This window comes from Pelobates fuscus, chromosome 2 (genome assembly GCF_036172605.1).
Source record: "Pelobates fuscus isolate aPelFus1 chromosome 2, aPelFus1.pri, whole genome shotgun sequence".
NCBI classification, from domain to species: domain Eukaryota; kingdom Metazoa; phylum Chordata; class Amphibia; order Anura; family Pelobatidae; genus Pelobates; species Pelobates fuscus.
The window spans coordinates 369,798,894-369,817,930 of NC_086318.1; the positions used below are offsets into that span (position 1 = coordinate 369,798,894).

The 19,037-nt window shown below is 43.0% G+C and overlaps 1 protein-coding gene across 1 annotated transcript in view; it reads right to left on the bottom strand.

Moving 5' to 3' along the window:
• The window catches only part of ACSS1 (acyl-CoA synthetase short chain family member 1), a 101,023-nt gene extending 82,737 nt beyond the window's left edge, over nucleotides 1-18,286 (bottom strand). Inside the window, exon 1 of the mRNA XM_063443703.1 lies at nucleotides 17,690-18,286. Coding sequence (XP_063299773.1) covers nucleotides 17,690-18,068 — 379 coding nt within the window. The 5' untranslated portion in view covers nucleotides 18,069-18,286. The remainder of the gene's footprint in view (nucleotides 1-17,689) is intronic.
• Between the last annotated feature and the right edge of the window lie 751 nt (nucleotides 18,287-19,037).

Here is a 19,037-nt window from a genome sequence, read left to right on the forward strand (position 1 = left end):
ATATGGTTCAATTTAAGGTGACTTCGGAGTTACACTTGACCCAGCACAAATCCAACCAAATAAACTGGCATGTCTAAGAAGCTGAGCTCATGGAAATTCACCAGCTCAGGGACCATTACCATTCAGCAGATTTGCCAATCATGAGCCGAATGCACTTTTTTTGATATCTTAAAGAGGAAAAGTTACTTTTAAGGATTTCTAATACCATGCTTACTTATCCCACGCATTAAATACATGTTTTTGAGGGCTGAAAAATAACATTTAATGTAGGAATCCACACCACTTTATCTTGAATTTTCTTAATCTTTGTTATAAGCTCTGCCCTTTGCATCTGTCAATCAGAGCATTGAAAAAAAAGAAGGAAAATAAATATCACACTACTGTACTACCTTTGTCCTGGAACGGTCTGCTTGAATTTGGCTCCCTGTAAGTCGTTTTTATTAACTCAACCATAAATTGTTCCTGAATAGTAGAACGTGTCACGAAAGAATAACAAAGTGTTTAGATGTATATGTAGCCTAAGATGTTAGAGTGACCATTTAATTGAACAAAGTGCGACAGGCAAATTTTTCATGTGTATATTTTTTTTACTTTCAGTTGTATTTTAAAAAGTAGAACTTTAATTTAAGGAAGTGTACTACGCATGGTAAACCTCATGCTAGCTGGACTCTCTTGTCCATAAAATAGGAACTATTGCACGTGTTTTGAAAAGGGAGGGTTATTACAGTTTCAGATGTGCCCATAATCTTAATGTTTTGCTGGAGAAATTGTATTGTTTAAAACATATACTCACTAAGACTGCATCTGATACTGGAGATGGATGAAAATACATGAGGAAGCAAATACATCTTGCACACTATCATTTGGGACCGTGCAGGCAGATTTCCAGCAGTTATTTTTGCTAAATAATATTACCGTACTTTGTAAGTTTTCTAGCACAATGCATATCTAAAATTACCAAGACTACAAAACAAGAACTTGCCATGGTATACAGTGTAATGACTGTGTCCCTTTAAAAATGAGCAGTTTTTTTCACACACACTCTCAAGTGAGAATTCAAAGGGAATATCAAAGTAGTCAAACGTGAAGCATATGTGAAACTCATTTTAAAGTACAGTGGTGGATGGAAATTTTTTAATTTTTTTTTTTACTTTTAATGATATTTTGTTTTGTTTCATAAATTATCATAAAGCCAATGATAGAACTCTTGTATATCAATAGTCACATTGAATTATCACTTTGAAAGATGAGCCAAACATGACCCTCACTGTAATAGAGCATTTTGATTTATAGCGTGGCAGGCAGGCCAGTGTTCATATGTTGGATATCTGGAATTGTTGAGATTAATATAGACTGATTGTAGTAACTGAGGCCAACAGAATGGATACCCCTGAGATGGCTTTATGGTTTACCCGTATATTCAATGTAATCAGTAATCATGGTTTAAGCAAACCAGGTGAAACAACAATAGCAACAGTAGGTGGACAGACGTTCTCAATATTACTCTGTTACAGGGCCAAATTGTCACCTGCTAGAACTTAATACAACATAGATATACCAATGGGAATCTGTTGGTCAACAGTTCATGGACCTTTGATTTAGCAAACTAAGACATGACAAAGGTTCTAGAGGATGAAACGCTGACTAAAATCTAATTTATGTGTATATACATAAATTGCTGGATTAGCACCTGGGCAGAAGATTGGACTGTTCGTTCTTGCTGTGATAATTGGATTCTATCTATATATTAAAATTGGGAAGTGGGGGCAGGGCCTGACCTCGGAGCAGAGCAGCCGCATGGTTCCACAGCTCCTGCTCCCGAGGGTGATTTTTACCCATCAACCGACTGAAATACGCTCCCACGAGCACAAAACCGGCTACCGGGAGCCAGGTGACGGCATAAGCTACCGACTCATACCAAACTAGGCTGATTCCATGCTGACCCATGCCATGCGGCCCCTGCGGCCTACAAGCCTGTTCAGCGCGGGAGAGGCGGCCGCTCCCCCGCCGCTGCAATTGACGTAGACTCCCAAGAAGGGCACCCGTTCCCCCCCTCAGACCGGTGGGGGTTATCCCGGTCCAAGCAGAGACAAACCTCAACTCCCTGCACAGAGTAGCCTGGCTGAAGCAGCACCCACGCAGCTCAAGATGGCGGCCAACTACCCAGTCACGAAGCATGATACAGGGGTACTCGCCCCAGACTGGGAAACCAGATTCCTGGAAAAGTTCAACGACATCTGCCAGCGGTTTTGGAGGAGAGTGGAGGCACGGAAGCAGCAGCCGACCATAGTCGCCCCTGAGTCACACCCGACAGGCGGAGCTCTGGCGCGGCGACCTACTCCCAAACGGAGGATCAAGCGGCCCCAAATACAAGCCTACAGACCGCGTAAGCGGAGGAACTACCGCCACCCGAGATCACGGTACTTCCACCTTACAGCGCCAAGCCGGCGGACCCTTCCTCATCAAGCACGGGACCCCTACACGACCCAGGCTGGTAAGGGTGAGAGGGCATGGAATAACCTAAGACCCACTGGGACTGTCAACAACACCCCTTCCCACTGCCTACTACCGCCACACCTAAGGGTAACCATGCCTCCTCCTGTAGGAATCGGCTAATGCACCCGGCAGCCAGACGGCAGGAACTCCACAGACTTACCGGTCTCCCGAGACAATACCCTGCCAGCTCTACACGCTGGGTCGAACTATGACTCCAACTCTCATGGAAGTATTTTTGTTTGCTCCTCATCTTCTGGTCCATTACCAGCAGCCTGGAAATCTTACGGTTCTGCGCAGAATCCTGGAATCTGCCGAGGTCCAACTTGGGAGATGCGGCCTGAGTGCTCCTATAACAACTGGGACTACTACTGCCTTTATTTTCCACATCCTTTCTTGCTCTTCTTTCAGCCATTGGTATTGGTCCACCATCTGATGCAACTTCTTCTTGATATTATGGTCACTGAGTACTGCCACATCCACATTCTCCTTTTGTGAATCTACCTTTGAGGGGCATTGTGCCCGGTAATAAATTCATAACACAATCGTGTGGTCTATGAATTTATTCATCCAGCCTCACTGCAGTCTTTCCTTATCTACCACCACAATGTTAGATTGATGTTAAGGCTAGACACCCCAACATGCAAACCTTACAGCAAAGAGTATTCAATACTAATGCAAGTAACAGTGCACAGTATGAAGAACCTATCATTCTGGGTGTCAACAGAGCTATATTTTGAGCCTCCTGGACTTTATTCAAAAGCTGTGATGTCACAGAGGTTCTAGTGAGAGCAATCTTTTTTTCTGAGGAAACTATTGGCATAATCTCATCTTTTTGTCTGTCAAGCATTTCATACTCTCTTGATAGTTGGTTTCCTGGCCGACAGGTAATCGGATAATTAACTCTAGGGAAGAGGAGGGATCAACAGGTTTCTCTGGAAGAGAGTCTTTTCTCGTCACCTATGTTGTATAAATCTTTATTACCCATTAGTATCATGACGGAGATTACTGATCTTTCCAATAAGTGACACCATTCTTTCAAAGATAAACTGTTGGCTAATCGTTCACTGTTACTGATATCATAGTTCCTTTCAGCAGGATTTGACTTAAGTGAGAAGAACCGGCAAGCAGCATCAGGTTGGGTATATATTCTTTATTTACCCCCTTGTAATCGATAGAGAGCTTCAGATCACCTTCCTTTTTTTTATAGAAATAAGAACACTGTTCCTGCAGGTGAGGAGGCATGGGTCTCTTGAATGTGCTCCTCTATTATTTTGTTCTCCTTTCATAAATCTACCTTTGAGGGGCATTGTGCCTGGTAATAAATCCATAGCACAAACGTATGGTATATGAGGAGAAGAAAATGTGCTTCAACTTTGTCAAAAACGTAGGACCAAGTATTGAGAAGAAACCACTGTTGAAAAAGGAGAAACTGTTAGACCTTTCAAGAATATGTTCTTGAATTTAGACAACCAAGGAAAAAGAGAGCAGGAAGGAAAGGAGATAACCTAAAACACAATTCCATCCTTCTTGTGTAACATTTCCACTGTTACTACAGTATATACTGTCTATATATCCATTCAGCACATCAATAGAATTCTTTAGTTTGTAGCCGGCGCCGCTATATATTTCTGTAAAATTCTTCAACCACGTAATACACTACATCTATAACAATTTTATTGTGACCTACAAAACTCAATGCATTTTGATACTAAGTTTGTAAATGGCAGTAGAAGGCAGAGTAGTAAGGGTGACTGCAATAAAAACCACAGCCATTCACTCTAAGAGTTATAGTTTTATTGCTGTTTTGTTGGGAGCACGTGCAGCCACAATAAACAAGGAACCCAATCCAATATGATATTCGCTATTTTAATATGTTTAGCTTGTTATACCTGAGTTTACAAGTTTGTCACATGTTCACAAAGGAAGTCAAAGAATTTGTGTCATTTTTCACGGTATTGACTTACAAATGCAAACAATGTCATCAGCTCTCCTTTGGCAAAAGCTGAAGGTGAGTTGTTACAGCAAGTCTGATCTGGTTGGCAAAAAATGTCTCTAGGCCTCAAAATATTGAATGTTATTAGTAGAAGATAGTTCATGAAGATCTAACATTGAGTTTTTCATGAAGATAAATGATTTAATAAAATTGTGAGTAAGTTGTGTTTGAATTTCACAGCCTCATTTTTGTTTAGTTTGACTTTGGAAATGTTAAAATGAGACACATCCAGCATAATTACTGGTAACTCATCCCAGGAGTGTCAGCCATCATTCAATGACTGCTGATGTCACTGTTTTTTTCCCATGAAATTGATGACAGTGTCAACTGTCTCCCGGGAGTATCCATTGATAACTATTTTATATTAAAGTGTTAATTTTAATTGAGATCGGGTGATTAGATCCCTTCTTGTTTTCTCAAAGGTAACAGGTTTTAGTAGGCTTGTCACTGGTAAATGTTTACAAAATTTAGCTTGATGAAAGATCCACTTTAACGTAAGTTTACAAACTTTTGTATACTCCAAGAGCATGATTATATTAATTTACCTACAAAAAATACTCATCAAGGTTTTTTATCGGTAGCAGTAATACTTTAGGAAACTTTAGCTATCTGAGTCAATGGGGTTCTCTAATCCTGAGATAATAATATATCATGTGTGCTTAAAGGGTTACTCCAACCACCATAACCACAATCTGTGTGTACAGTGGTTCTGCTTGAAACACTGCACACACCAAGTAATCTGCACTATTGTGTTGGGGACTAGTTGCATCAGTGATTTAGACAGCTAATGTCAATTCTTTGCAAAAAATACATCTGCCGTCTGCACTCACTGCAAACTTACAACTGATGTTCTCGGCTTCTTCCCTTGCAAGCAGGGCATGGGAAAAGTCAAGTCTCCTCTTCCTCTTTATTTAAGTATCTCCTCCCTTTCCTCACTGTCCACGCCCACTCCCTCCCATCCTTCTCCAAATCAAAGCACGCGCATGCGCTTTGAGCCATGCGCACTGAGCCATGCTCTTCTATGAGAAGCATTTGACTGGACCTCGCAGTGACGTGGCATGATGTCATAGGTGTAAGTTTAAGTAAGGGGGTGGACATTGTTAACAGTGGCATATAGGGTATTTAATAGTCAAAACACTTTATATTAAAAAGGTTTAACCACATAATTCTTCTCCTTCCAGTGAAATGAGATAAAAATAATACACTTAAAGTAGAATTCATATTTTTTATATTGCTACAATAGAAACAAGTCAAAAGTTACAAAGTAGCAATTCACAAAGAATTTTGACCAGTGTAAAACGTGGCATGTATTTTTGCCTATTTACACGTGTAGCAACAGCTGATGTGGCAGGAACAAGGTGCTATTTAAGCCACAGCTCTCACAGAAAGGGTGGTTCTACAGTTAAAGGACCACTATAGAGCCAGGAAAACATACTCGTTTTCCTGGCACTATAGTGCCCTGAGGGTGCCCCCACCCTCAGGGACCCCCTTCCCCCCGGCTCTGGGGAGAGTAAAGGGTTAAAACTTACCTTTATTCCAGCGCCGGGCGGGGAGCTCTCCTCCTCCTCTCCGCCTCCGATCCTCCCTTTCGGCTGAATGCGCATGCGCGGCAAGAGCTGCGCGCGAATTCAGCCGGTCGCATAGGAAAGCATTATCAATGCTTTCCTATGGACGCTTGCATGCTCTCACTGTGATTTTCACAGTGAGAATCACGCAAGCGCCTCTAGCGGCTGTCAGTGAGACAGCCACTAGAGGATTTAGAGGCTGGCTTAACCCTTATATAAACATAGCAGTTTCTCTGAAACTGCTATGTTTATATAAAAAAGGGTTAAACCTGGCTGGACCAGGCACCCAGACCACTTCATTAAGCTGAAGTGGTCTGGGTGCCTAGAGTGGTCCTTTAAACAACGTTGTCTGTGCTTTCAATTGTATGAGAATCTAGAAAGGGCTCTGTTACTGATAACTTAGAAATCCGACTGGCTCACTAGTCGTTGCAATGAGCACCTGTTGGTGACCCAGGCAGTCCGCAAAATGATGGAGTGTTAAGGATTTACATTGTTATGGAAAATGCAAGTTAAATTTCCATTTTGTTTCTCTGTATATTTTATTAAACTGTTTAGCTCAGCAAGAAGATATGCCTCCTAAGATAATGTGACAAGTCGGTCCACTTATTCACGGAGATGTCAGCTCTGTTATTTCCCAGAATCATAATCTTTCTATATTAAGAATGCTATGTTGATCTCAGCAGTCAACAATCACTTCTAGATCTTTGTTTGTTTGTCATTTAAGACCAGCTCCATATAAAGTTGGTTATATAATTAGCTTATTAACAATCAATCATTGCCTTTCTCTTAAAATAACTTCACCCACCCAGTTATTATGTCCTATCCTTGTATTAATTGAGAAAAAAATGTAAAATGTAGTTTGGATATTATTTTTTTTGCAATCATGTAAAACGTTGTAAATAGGCATGGTAACAAAAGCTGCATGGAAAATCATCTCCCTGGCAACAAGACACAAAACACAAATGAGATGCCGGGGGACCAACATGCATGCAATCGCAAGCTCTCTCAAATTAAAAGTTTGCAGCACCCTGAAGTTATGTTATTCTTTCAAGAAAGAAAATCACATATGTAAAAAGTGAGCATCACCAATCAACATGTGTTTCTGTTTCTTTGTTTTGACTGTGTTTTACTTGTTTTGTTATTGGATACTAAAAACTATTTTGGAGAAGTAAATAAAAGATATAGGGATTATGTAAAGTGGCTCGGCTGTTGTCAAGCCAAAATTTTCCCACGTTTTCTATTTGCTCCAATATTTTCCTTAGCCTGCAACACATTTTTCCTTTCCCAACAGTTTTGTCCTACACCTCCTTTTTGTACTTTAAATAGTGTCACTGTCGATGTCTAAAACAAATAGGTGCTTTTTTTCCCACCACAGTCAAAAAAAAAAAAGAGGAATAAAATGTATCAGAAAAACTGAATATTTTGTTGCATAATAGAAAAGATGGAACAAAAGTCCCCCTAGTAGGTGGAGTAACAGTTTAAAGGGACACTATAGTCACCCAGACCACTTCAGCTCAATTAAGTGGTCTGGGGAGATGGGCTTTGGGGAGAACATAATGAAGTGGATAGGAGCGCTATATCATTGCCCAAGTGCCAAAGTAAGAGTGAACGGTGCACTCACCGAACCCTTTCAGATCCAGAACGGAACACAGCAGGGATGTCCGCTCTCTCCTATGCTCTTCGCCCTCACCCTTGAACCATTCCTGGAAGTGGTGCGCAGATCAGATGAGATCCTAGGATTCTCCGACAAGGACACTACCCACAAAGTAGCGGCGTATGCGGACGATCTCTTATTTATTATCAACAAACCCGAGACCACCCTACCTCACTTGATGTCGACATTTGAGACCTATGGGGAGATATCGGGATTTAAACTGAATATACCCAAATGTGAGGTACTTAACATTTCGACCTCGCCGACAGAGGTCGATGTACTGAAGCGCCAATTTCCATTCAGATGGTGCCCGACCCACATGCAATACCTGGGCATCGCCGCATCTCTGCAAATACCATCATGCTACAGTGCTACAACGGGTCTTGGAATGGCATACTCACCCAGCACACAAACAATGGATTAAACTAGATAAGAACCACATGGGGTCGTCACTTCTCACTACAGTATGGAACTCGAAGAGACCTCTGATGACGCCCCTAGACTGCACCTCCACTGTGGCACAGACGCTAAAAACATGGGACAGCATCAGAAGAATTCCACAGCTGTCTCCAACACCGAGCCCGATGATACAGCTGTCATATAACCCTCAAATAGGAGGTGGGCTGCCGCCGACATCTTGGCGTATCCTAGGTGGGGGAGAATCCCTCCCCATCCATAAGATTCTGAATAACACAGGCATAATACCACTACGGGAATTGATAGACAACAACCAACCGTCCGCAATGCAAATCTTCCGCTACACACAAATTAAATATTTATACCAAACCCTATCATACAGAGAAGCCCTACATAGGGACCTGACGTGGTTTGAGGCACTCTGTGACCAAAGGACCAACCTAGCCAAGTCCACATCCCTCATTTACCAACACCTCCTTATAGGTCACTGTCAGGCTTACCTTGCTGGGAGTCCAACATGCAGAGATAAAAGCTCACCCTTGCATTTAGACACAGGCCGAGGTGGTCAAGGTAGAACTCACCTGGCCTGTGAATCTGTGCACGGGGGCTGTGCAGCTGAATGCTTGTAGTCGCAGTACAGACAAGGAAATCCAGGAGAATCGTCGTAGGTAAGCCAATGGTCAGAGGGTGCCGGAAATCAGGGGATACGAGTAACAAGCCAAGGTCAAAGGATGCCAGAATTCAGGAGATACGAGTCACAATCCAAGGTCAGGAGAATACTTAGCACGTGGAGTAGCAACTCTCTAACCAGAGTCATTGAACTGACACTGCCCTTAGGGAGGAGCAGTGTCTTATACCCTGATGATTAGTATATCAGGTTCAGCTGGAGAGTGATCGACAGGTCTGAGCCAGGTGAAGTCCAGCCCCTTAGTGCTGCAGGCAATACAAGATAAAACAGGAGTTATCCCAAGTCCTGAAATGGCTCAGATGTTAAAGAGCAGGTTCAGAACTGCCAAGCATACAGGTTCAAATCCCTCTTCGGGCAATAAAAGGGCGACCCCGTCTGGCAGTCTGGAGGTCAAGGCGTGAATCCTGACAGTACCCTCCCCTTAAGAACGCACTCTGGGCGTGAACAGGTTCCTTTTGGGAACTGTATTCCTCGTCTTCGGACTCCGTATCACTGAGGAAGTCCTTGTAATCGAAGTATCCAGAGTGGAGTCCCTCAGTCGGGGACCTTGGGGTATCAGTGTCGGGTACTGGTGGAGAAAGGTCTGGGCCATTCAGAGACCTGGTGCAGGCGGAAATAAACTTAGTCCCACAACCCATTTTATCTGAACTATTTCCCATAGGTGAGTTTTCTGGAAGTAGTGATTTCTTGTGGTCTTGAGATCCACTGGCATCAGCAGCCATCGTAGTCTGGGTACTCTTCTGCATCACGGAACGTGGAAATATCCGACAGCACCTTTGACATTTTTTAGGTCGTGTTGCCGGAATAACAGGGTGCAGCTGAATTGTACCCACTTGAAGAGGTTCAGGCCGAGTTGGGCGAATAGGGCAGTGAGAGATAAAGTGCCCTTCTTCACCACAATAAAAACAGAGACAACGCGCCCTCCTTCGATCTCTTTCTCTAGATGGCAGTCTTGTTTTAGAGCGGACGAAGCCTATCTCCATGGGTTCCTCCCTGTCCACTGGAGATTCACAGCTAGCTAGAGGAAAACCAGGGTCACAAGGCGGTTCCTCCATGTCCATTGGAGTTTCATAGCTAGCTTGAGGGAAAACAGGGGTACAAGGAGGTTTACTGGAGGAGGGTTTGCGTTGTGACCTTATGGGGACTTGGTAGGAGTCCTTTTCTTTAGGTAACAGCGATCTGCGGTTAGATGGAGCAGGCTTGGGAGTAGCTTTCCTGGAGGTAGAGCTCTGAGAGTCCATTGCGGACATAAATGACTCCCAACTGTCCAAGACAGTGCTTTTCTCCTGTAGCTTCCGGTATGCCCACTCCTTGATCCGTCCGACAAGTAAGTTGATGGCCGAACGGACCTTGACAAAGTCACTGTTGTAAGTTTTAGGCTTGAGAGCAAAAAGAAGTTCACAATCCAGTCTGAATGCTGTGAAGGAGGCACGGGAACCATCAAAGCGGTCAGGCATCACAACAAACGGTTCTGGAACTGGGCGTACTGTGCCTTTAAGAGATAAAAGTTCTTGCTGCAGTTCCGAAACAGTCTGGGTCAGGCTGGACACTTGCTGAGCAAGGGAGGTGAGCATTATCTCTGTGGACTCCATAAGGGTCAGTTCAATATGTCAGGCTTACCTTGCTGGGAGTCCAACATGCAGAGATAAAAGCTCACCCTTGCATTTAGACACAGGCCGAGGTGGTCAAGGTAGAACTCACCTGGCCTGTGAATCTGTGCACGGGGGCTGTGCAGCTGAATGCTTGTAGTCGCAGTACAGACAAGGAAATCCAGGAGAATCGTCGTAGGTAAGCCAATGGTCAGAGGGTGCCGGAAATCAGGGGATACGAGTAACAAGCCAAGGTCAAAGGATGCCAGAATTCAGGAGATACGAGTCACAATCCAAGGTCAGGAGAATACTTAGCACGTGGAGTAGCAACTCTCTAACCAGAGTCATTGAACTGACACTGCCCTTAGGGAGGAGCAGTGTCTTATACCCTGATGATTAGTATATCAGGTTCAGCTGGAGAGTGATCGACAGGTCTGAGCCAGGTGAAGTCCAGCCCCTTAGTGCTGCAGGCAATACAAGATAAAACAGGAGTTATCCCAAGTCCTGAAATGGCTCAGATGTTAAAGAGCAGGTTCAGAACTGCCAAGCATACAGGTTCAAATCCCTCTTCGGGCAATAAAAGGGCGACCCCGTCTGGCAGTCTGGAGGTCAAGGCGTGAATCCTGACAGTCACCTGGAGAACGCGGACACCTTTCGCCGACGCTGGGAACGCATCCTGGGTACATCATTCACCGTAACTCAATGGGAAAAGATCCTGGTCCTACACCACAAATGCTCCTCTAGCTCCAACTATCAGCAAACCAATTATAAGCTCCTATCGTTCTGGTACAGAACACCCGACAGCTTGCACAGAATCTTCTCGGCGGTACCCGACACATGATGGAGATGCTGGGAGGGATGCGGAATGATCCTACATATCTGGTGGGAATGCCCACGCATCACGCCGTTTTGAGACGAGGTCAAGCGACGAACGGAGGAAATACTGGGGACGGACGGCAGGTTCGACAGAGAGGCAGCTCTCCTACACTCTACAACAGACACCATCGGGATGTATAGAAGATCTATACTCCGACACCTGTTGAACGCCGCCAAGACTCTGATTCCACTGCACTGGAAGCAAGATGTAACCCCGACGATTGGACTATTGTCAGGATCGGGACAGGGATCCAACACGCAGAGTACAAACAGTAGCCAGATACGTATACCGGACCTTAGAATGGCCGGACTAACGTAAGTAGTACAGTATAGAATGGTCAAAGACAAGCCGAGGTCGAGGGTAACAGAAGACAGGTAAGCGAGAGACAAGCCGAATCAAGGGTAACAGAGATAAGCAGAGTAAGGTAAACAAGCCGGGTCAAAACCAAAAGGGATAATAGAATACACAAGCACTGAGTGACTAGAACAAGCTAGAACCACGACAGGGCAATGAGCTAATGAAAGAAGCTCTGTTAAATACCCTGTTCAGAGCAGTAACCACGCCTCCAAGGCGTCCTGATTGGTCCTGCAGCAATTGAGTGACAGGTCGTTCCGGAGGAGTGTCCTGATGACAACTTCCTGCCTAGATGCTGTAAAAGGCAGTCACTCCCTCGCGGCCGGCCTTGCATGACCGGATAGACCGTGGGGAAGGGAGCCATCAGGCCGTCTGGATGGAGGAACAGCTAAGTCTCTACCTCTTTCGGAGGTAGAGACCACAGGTACCCTGACAACTATGGATGGAAGGGGTGGAGGAGATACACAGGGCGGAATCGATCCACGCCTCATTGATAGGTATGGAGGAGAAGCATGTTGAGAGGTGGCGGCCGTGGCTGGCTTACGTGGCGGGGGCCGGATGGAGGCGTGGCCCGTGAGGGGTGCCCCTCTCCCCCCCCCTCCACCCGCGCCCCAGGTCGGGTGACACCGAACTGCACGGAACACCACGGATCTGAATCTACCACGGGCACGACGAGGGTGCTCCTCGAGATCCCCCCCCTTTTTTTCCCTCTCCTTTCTTATCTTTCCTCTCTCTCCCCATCCCCTCCTGTTTTTGTGTTCTCCTTTCTACACCACTTGCTCTCTTTCCCTGCCCCCATGCAAGTGTCTGACCTCACTGACCGTGCACACTAGTCTCAACAACAGTCAAACGGGAGGGTATGGCAGGCTTGGGCCTCAGGTGTTATACGGATGCTCCGCTAACTCGCTACTGCCCACTATTATAGACTAAACCAACAGATTATACCGCCCGCACGACAAAACAGGAACTGCGCAGCCAAAGGCAATAAGACCCAATGGAAACCCACTATTTGTCAATATTATATGGGACGACGAGTCCAGTCTACGAATTAAACCTTCAGGTTAGCTATACCACAGACGTTATAATGGCCCCTATCCGCCTAGAAGATACTTCTAGGCTATATGCAACCATTATGATGACTGGCGAATCTTGACCATGTACTACACAGTCACTACCTGGCTCACCCAGAGGTGACACACTCACCCCTTAATGTACGACCATAAGATGCAGACGTTTGCATATTTAATACATGTAACATAACGAAGTTACCGATACTGATACTGTACTACCTTCTAATTGTTAATATTGTTTAGGTTTTAATTTCTTTATAATCATATGGCTGTTCCCGATTTTGCGAGACCTGCGTGTCTCCTATTTTGCTATCCTATCGCACTGTTGTACATTTTCGATGACACAAATAAAAGCCGTTTGAACACCAATTAAGTGGTCTGGGTGCCAGGTCTCTCAGGTTTTAACCCTTCAGATGAAAACATAGCAGTTTCAGAGAAAATGCTATGTTTACATTTGGGGTTAAGCCAGCCTGTTTTGACTGTCTTCCGGACAGCCACTAGAGGCGCATCTGCGACGCTGGAGGCATATTATCCCTCCATCGCGCAGAGTGTCCATAGGAAAGCATTCGGCTCCGCTGACGTCGGCAGAGGGACTGACGTCGGCGGGGGAGGAGAGGTCACCAGCGCCGAGGGACCCCGGTGCTGGATTAAGGTAATTGGCTGAAGGGGTTTTAACTGACACTATAGTGATCCTTTAATACATAGGAACTGGTGCAAAAATTAATGCAAAAGTGACAATTTTTATATTTAACCGTATAGCTTAGAGAACTGTCAGATGGTGGTGATCCAGCAGGTATTACAGTCAGTGCTGTAAGGGTAGAGGAGAGCAAGCAGTGCAAGGGTAAAGTATTTGGGAAATCATTAGGCATTAAAGCCGTATGAAGACTAAAGAGTAGGTGTAACGTTTTGATTAAAAAGAACTGAAAGATCTTATGAATTGTGTAACTGAGGCCTGGTTTAACTTCTATGGCCTTAGATTGATTAGGCCCAGTTATAGGAAGTACCCACCCTGGAAACAAATGAAAAGAGACAAAGGAGTGTTGATTGATTAGGGAATAGGTGCGAATTGCATGACAATGTTGTCAGATGTAGCTCAGAAAATATATAGCTGGGTAATTCACTAAACGCCAAATTAAAATCCAAATTGTAAAACTGAGGTAAAAATAGCTTATTTGCAAACATTCTCCAATTCAGTTATAGTTACATCAAGACTATGCTAGCCTCAATTAGGTCATGCAGAGATTTTAATTCGGTGCAATTTTATTGAAAGGCCCTTTTTACATCACATAGAGAAGCCAACTGCATGATTATAGAACTCTCCTATTCTCAAACACAGTAGCTGTGGAGCAAAACAATAAATGAAAATTAACACTAAAGGGTTTATTGAATAGATCCAAAATTGCATAGGTTTGAATATAAGGTTGCAATTACAAAGCCAAAATCGACAAATTGGAAAAAAAACTCAAGTCAGATCTCAAATGTGCAATTTCCTTCCCAAATCTCCACAATTTCTGGTTTATTAAATAAACGACCTCGCAGAATTGCTGTAACTGGAGCAGCATTGCCAACTGAAATATGTCCTTCTCCCGCTGAGATACAAAACTGGTGACGTTGAAAATTCCTTCCCGGCTCGAGAATGCACAGTCCATTGACAATTTATTTGAAGGTCAACATGGACTGGAGACGTTGCTAGCAAAATTCTCACTATTCCATCCATTAAAATACTGATTAACTTATTGAATTCACTTTTGCATCACCTGATTTACAAAAGCATGCCCCCAAGCACCATAGCCACCTACTGTTTTTGTGCAAGATATATAATGCGGGAGCTTCCTGTCTCACTTCATCATATTCAGTTCAGCTGGAGCCAATCCCACACATTGCTGCAGATATATGCCCAAATTCCACATCCTCTCCAGTGAGGTCTCAGCTTTAGTACAATCGCTCTACTTGACGTCTAGGCGAGCTTATATATTTTTCATGCGAGAGATTGTACATGAGTAACAATCAAGTGCAGCTGCTAATAACTTCATTCATAAATATACATGAATGCAACAACTCAGTACGCTAAGAAAAGCTGTACTACAGGTATTTGCTAGCTAAGTAGTTTCATTCAATTTTTTATAAATGGAAAAAAATGCTTAAGTGACACACTGCTACTTTTTTAAGTGGTTAACTAAGATTTTAGGGAATTATTTTAACGCATCATGCATTAGATGCATATTGGGGGGTTGTCTAAACCAACTTGTACAGTATATCTATTTAATAGCTCCATTCGTAGTTTAACTGATCCAACCTCGCATGTTTAAATTGCATGTTAAAATGCCAGCAGTCACAGAAGTTATGTATGCAACTCCTGTGAACAGGGCAGGTATAGACTTGCTCTTTTAAAAAATGAAAGTTGGGAGAATTCATTTCCAAACAGCTTTGTATACAACCATCAAACTTGAGGTCATGCCAAAGTGCAACTCTGATACAATGGAAAAGACTGAAATGTTTGTGTTTATAAATTTGGTGCAAAGTTGTGAAGGTGTAATTATCTATGAAATATACAATTTTCATGCATGCACTACTAGATAATAAAACAGGAGTTTATGGAAGAGCCTACACGACCACAGGATCTTCCATAGATAAATTTGCACATGCATAACTAAGATGTCTGTTTGCACCAACTGTAGTGAAGCCCATGGAACAACGAAGTAAGGGGAGTGGGCCTTGACAGAGCCAGGAGTGGGCAAGTGCAGTCAGTTTGGGGGTTGGGTTAAGCTAATGGAGCTTGGGGGTGGGTTAAGGGGGTTAAAATAGCGGCCATCTTAGAGAGTGGCTATTCTAATCAGAGCTTCACTTACCTGTTAATTGTCCCACCCACCCTCCCTGTTTTTGAGGTGATTTTCCCGTTTTGTCACAGCGGCGGGAACAGGGCGTGGCTAAGTTGGAAGTTATCGGGGAATTAGAACTGTACAGGCCAGGGCCTAGGCTGGAGTAGGCCAGACGGTGTCATGTGTTGGCAGGTTCTAGCTCTTCGGTGGCGACGAACCTGGGGGTGTAGGGGTGTCTGGGTACACCCCTACAGTTATCATCATGATATGGGGCCTCGTTGGTAGGCCGGGTGTTTGCAAGTTTATTGGTAATTTATGTTAATTATTGTTCATGTGGTAGGGTCATTGTCAGGGGTATTGTGCGGGGGGATAGTAAATAATGTCAGTTTGACAATGACCCTAAATATGTTAATTTATGAATATTAATAAAGCTGTGGACGTTATAATCCAACAGAATAAAATGTGTCCGTGTATTATTTTAAAGTCAAAGTATAGCACATGCCGAATAACGACAGTGCAAATGTCATGCACAAGATGTGTCACCCGTACTTTGGACTGTACTGCAATTTTAATAAAATTCCTCCACGGTGTCCATGACATTTTCATATCAATTTTATCTTTAGAATTTTTTTTTTTACAAAATTACAGAGCTGCTTTTAGGTAGGCGTTAGAAGAACTTTTACTACACAAGATCAACAAACCTTGTCTTTTTAAACCAGTTACTGTTCTCTCTAAATTGAAGACAGTGTTTATTCACTTAGGTCTCGATTTAATACGCTTTCCAAATGAGTCAATGCAGTTATAAAAGTTTCCAAGTGATTTACCTACAGACGTCATCATTAAAATCTACAGGAATGTTTGTAGATAAATCATTTAAAAAGCTTATTAAATTGAGGTCTAAATCCGGAAGTGCTGAAGATCGAAAAGGAAACTTTAAAATGTAGGCCTCCATACATAAGCTGGAAAACCAGCCAAGTTGGAGAATCCTTAACAATTAAGCTATTTAGTCCTACAATTTTCAATTCCTTTTGAAACATCTCTACAATTCCCAATTCCAAAATATCCTCCTGTTTGTCTTTACAGTGGATGCTCAAGAAAATAAAAGGGCACCCTCAAATTAATGTATGTTCCCCTGCTGATTGAACATGCTGGCAGGGATCTAATTAGAATATTAAGGGAAATATGGAGATAAAATCAACAACTTATATAACTTGAAGTTGAGCTGGAGATGAGAACTGCCCATTACACCAAAACAATAATTAAGCTGAGGGATTTAACCACTTATTATAATGTTCCTTGTTCCTTAAACTAACTACAGATGGCAAGGTGCCAGCATTGTACATAGAAGCCAGTGGGCATCTCTGGGCATGTGACAGCAGTGCAGTAGGCGTTCTCAAGAACAGGGAATTGTATTCAAGAACGCCACAGCCACTCATCAGTGTCTTAGCCAATCAAAGCCGCTATAACAGCCCATCCCATTCTTATGAATGCAACACGGGATCGTTAGGATTCTAGAAGCCAGGGAAAAAAATGACTTTAGTTTAACTAGTTCGCTTCCAGCAAGCACAGAGAGGAAGGGGTTAAACGCATGCAAAAGGCACATTGAATTCTAGATACACTATTAGTCTTTTTTCCTTAAATCTGCAAACCAAAGTTCAGTTTTCAGTGGTGTCTTAAAATATTATAAACTGTGAATACGCCAAATGATCTTCACTAATTAACTAGCTGAATGCAAAATACAACAGCTGCAGGAAAAAGGTAACCCATCAACAGATGTACTCCACATGCAAATCGGAATTAAAAAAAAACTTTACTACCAAAACAAAAAAGTTACCGCGTATTTCTTAAAAAAACATACATGCATTTAGAGTAAGTCCGTAAATTAGTTTGGGTCTATTTACAAACAGCAGAATTGTGATTTTATGAATTTGTTTGCCTTATGTACAAAACTGAATAAAACAAAGTACTGGTGCACAAGATCCTTACAAGGAAGTATCACGCCCATGACGCTATAAATAACAACATATGGCTGGGATTTTGCAGCACTTTATTGCATTATGTAACACAAATTTAAGTGTTGACGCAGTATCCAGGTTATATTGCGTCACATGACGTCACTGCGGCCACTTGGGGACAAGAGGAGGCTCTCCTGGCATAATATACTCACCAGACACGTTGAGTTGGCCACCAAGGAACCATCTCACCCTGCCTTGGGTGAAGTCACAATCCTTAACGGTCTGGTAGGGTCTCACCCATGTCAGCCTTTCCCTGGCAAGCACACCCCAAAAATTCTCTGAGTCTTCCACTGACAGCTGCAGGAGATCCTGATAGGACTGAACACTTGGTAGGGCCACTGATTCTGGCATGTAAGAGTGGACATCCCATTGGGGGGTAACAGTCTGTTGGTGGGATGGCTGGACCTTCTGCTGTTGGAAGGAGACACAGTATCTAGCTCCAACTCTTCTCCAGGGGCAAATTCTTGCAGGAACATGGTGTTTCCCGAGGAACTGGGTCAAGATGATTCTGTTAGTAAATGTTGCTGCCATAGCTGTAGTTTATCAGGATTATTTATATTGTGGTCCAAAAGTTTTACCCTGTATCATTGCTCAGGAATTAAGGGATTAAAAAGTTGCAGCAGAGTCCAGAATTATACTTGGAGTTGCTTCAGTGTTGATGATGATAACCACCACTGCAAAAAGCCATCTGCTGCGTCTGTACTACTAGAATTTCATTAGCCTGCAGCTCCTCCTCATTTCATATCCAGGAAATGTAATAGCAACTTTTTTTTTTTTTGCACTACGTTGCAATATAATGTCCCCTCCTCTGATCCTTCTGTTGATGAGATAAGGTCCCGTTTGTTGAGTTTTCAGGGTTTTCCCGCTCTGGATCCTGATCACATCACACACCCACTTTGCAACATGTGCTTTTGTCATCATATCTGCTCCATTTCTGATTACCACAACACTTTACAGAAAGTACCCGGACAGTTTCACTCTATGTTATTTGCAATGGTGTTTGTCTGTCATTGCTACAATCATGTTTACACGGGTTTACATAAACACAATTCACAAAAGCCCATTTGAACAAAAAGTTAATGATTTTCATTGCTGTAGTTTTACTTTTATTTTTTATTATTTGTTAGTGGAATTTCGATTGCATTTTTAAAATTCCTGTATAAATAACTACTTAATTTTTTTTTGTTTTGGAAACTCAAGGGTAATTTTCATGTTGCTAATGTTTTATGTAGTTTGATGCAAGTGATGCAAGTACATAATAGGAGCTTATTCATTAAGCAGGACATTTTGGAGTATTGTGAGGTTATTAGAAGTTTTATGTCAAAATATACTGGCTGGAAAAAAATAGCTGAGATGGACATTTTGCATTCCCTTGCCTTACCTCTGCTTTTAGAAGTGCTCATGGTGGTAGGAAGATCTATGTGCAGCGTTTCTGATTGAAACAATGCACATTTAGTGTAATCTGCACTTTTGTGCACGGGGCTAGTTGCACTGCTGCCA